At 30.7% G+C, this 1643-nt stretch overlaps 1 protein-coding gene across 1 annotated transcript in view; it reads left to right on the top strand.

The window, feature by feature from the left end:
* Positions 1-980, top strand: part of LOC115709282 (phenylalanine ammonia-lyase) — a 4191-nt gene extending 3211 nt beyond the window's left edge. The window contains exon 2 of the mRNA XM_030637350.2: positions 1-980. This exon is cut by the window's left edge and continues 987 nt beyond it. Within this exon, the coding sequence (XP_030493210.2) occupies positions 1-763 (763 nt within the window). The 3' untranslated portion in view covers positions 764-980.
* The last annotated feature ends 663 nt before the right edge of the window (positions 981-1643 follow it).

The raw sequence follows: 1643 nt of genomic DNA, 5'->3' as shown, positions 1-1643 counted from the left end.
CTCTTATTGTTCTGAGCTTCAATATCTTGCTAATCCAGTGACTAGCCATGTCCAAAGTGCTGAGCAACACAACCAAGATGTGAACTCTCTAGGATTGATATCATCAAGGAAGAGTGCTGAGTCTATTGAGATTCTCAAGCTCATGTCTACCACATTTTTGGTGGCTCTTTGCCAAGCCATTGACTTGAGACATTTGGAGGAGAATTTGAGGCACACAGTTAAAAAGACGGTGAGTCTAGTTGCTAAGAAAGTTCTGACTTCCGCAGTCAGTGGTGAACTCCATCCTTCAAGGTTTTGCGAAGCTGATCTACTTAAAGTGGTAGACAGGGAATATGTTTTTGCCTACATTGATGATCCATGTAGTGCAACCTATCCATTGATGCAAAAGCTACGACAAGTACTAGTCGAACAAGCTTTGGTTAATGGTGAAACTGAAAAGAATCCAAACACTTCTATCTTTCAAAAGATTGGAGCTTTTGAAGAGGAATTGAAGAACATATTGCCTAAAGAGGTTGAGAGTTCAAGGGTTGCTCTTGAAAGTGGGAATCCAACCTTAACAAACAAGATTAAGGATTGCAGGTCTTATCCTTTATACAAGTTTGTGAGAGATAATTTGGAAACAGATTTGCTATCAGGAGAGAATGTTAGATCACCAGGAGAAGAGTTTGACAAAGTGTTCACTGCCATGTGCCAAGGAAAGATTATTGATCCCTTGTTGGAATGTCTTAGCAACTGGAATGGTACCCCACTTCCATTGTGTTAATTATTTCTTATACTTCGATTGTCCTTTTCCCTTTTTTTATTATATATATATGTCCATAAATGTTGCTTGAGTTGCAACAAGGTGACTGAGCTAAGAGTTGTAAAATAATATTTGAACTTGCTTTTATTATTTGATATATTTTATAATATTAACTACAATCAGTTTCAAACTCATGATGCATATGATGTATCATTTGATACTGAAGTTCATTGTTCTACATTTGACCACATTTTATGGTAGCCATTATATTATATAATAGAGTTATATTGAACCATTTAATAAAACAAGGGATTGTAATGGAAAATCTCTCTATATAATTTTCTTTGGCAGTCAACTACCTTGTACAAAATTTGGCAACAAAAATACTTAGTGAATTTTATTGTAGTTAACTATATATATATGGAATAATTTTTAATGGGTATTATCTATTAATGGGTAATAAATAAATTTAACTATAAATATTAATCGATAGCGAATAATAAAAGAGAAATTTGATTTCTATGGTTAATTTAACTACTTAATTAAAGAAAATATCAAAAAATACCAATTTTTACACTATATCAAAAATATGTTTATATGAAAAATGTTCAAGTCAAATTCAACTTTTTTTAACACTTTTTTGCCGAAAAACTCTTTTTTAATTATTTTTTTTCAGCTGATAGACCAATCACAGCCCATATAATTTAAAATAAAAAACAATTCTAATTAAAAAGAAATTAATCATAAAAACTCAAAATTTTCTAATATTACCCATTCATAGGTAATACCCATTAAAAGTGCACCATATATATAATTGACAGCAAAAAATACCCACATACATTTATTTTTTTGCAATTAAATATTTATGTAAAAATAATTTAAATTAAAAACCTAATTTACA

Source organism: Cannabis sativa, chromosome 3 (assembly GCF_029168945.1).
Source record: "Cannabis sativa cultivar Pink pepper isolate KNU-18-1 chromosome 3, ASM2916894v1, whole genome shotgun sequence".
In the NCBI taxonomy this organism is placed as follows: domain Eukaryota; kingdom Viridiplantae; phylum Streptophyta; class Magnoliopsida; order Rosales; family Cannabaceae; genus Cannabis; species Cannabis sativa.
The sequence above is the reverse complement of the archived record's forward strand: the minus strand, read 5'-3'. Positions and strand labels throughout refer to the sequence as shown.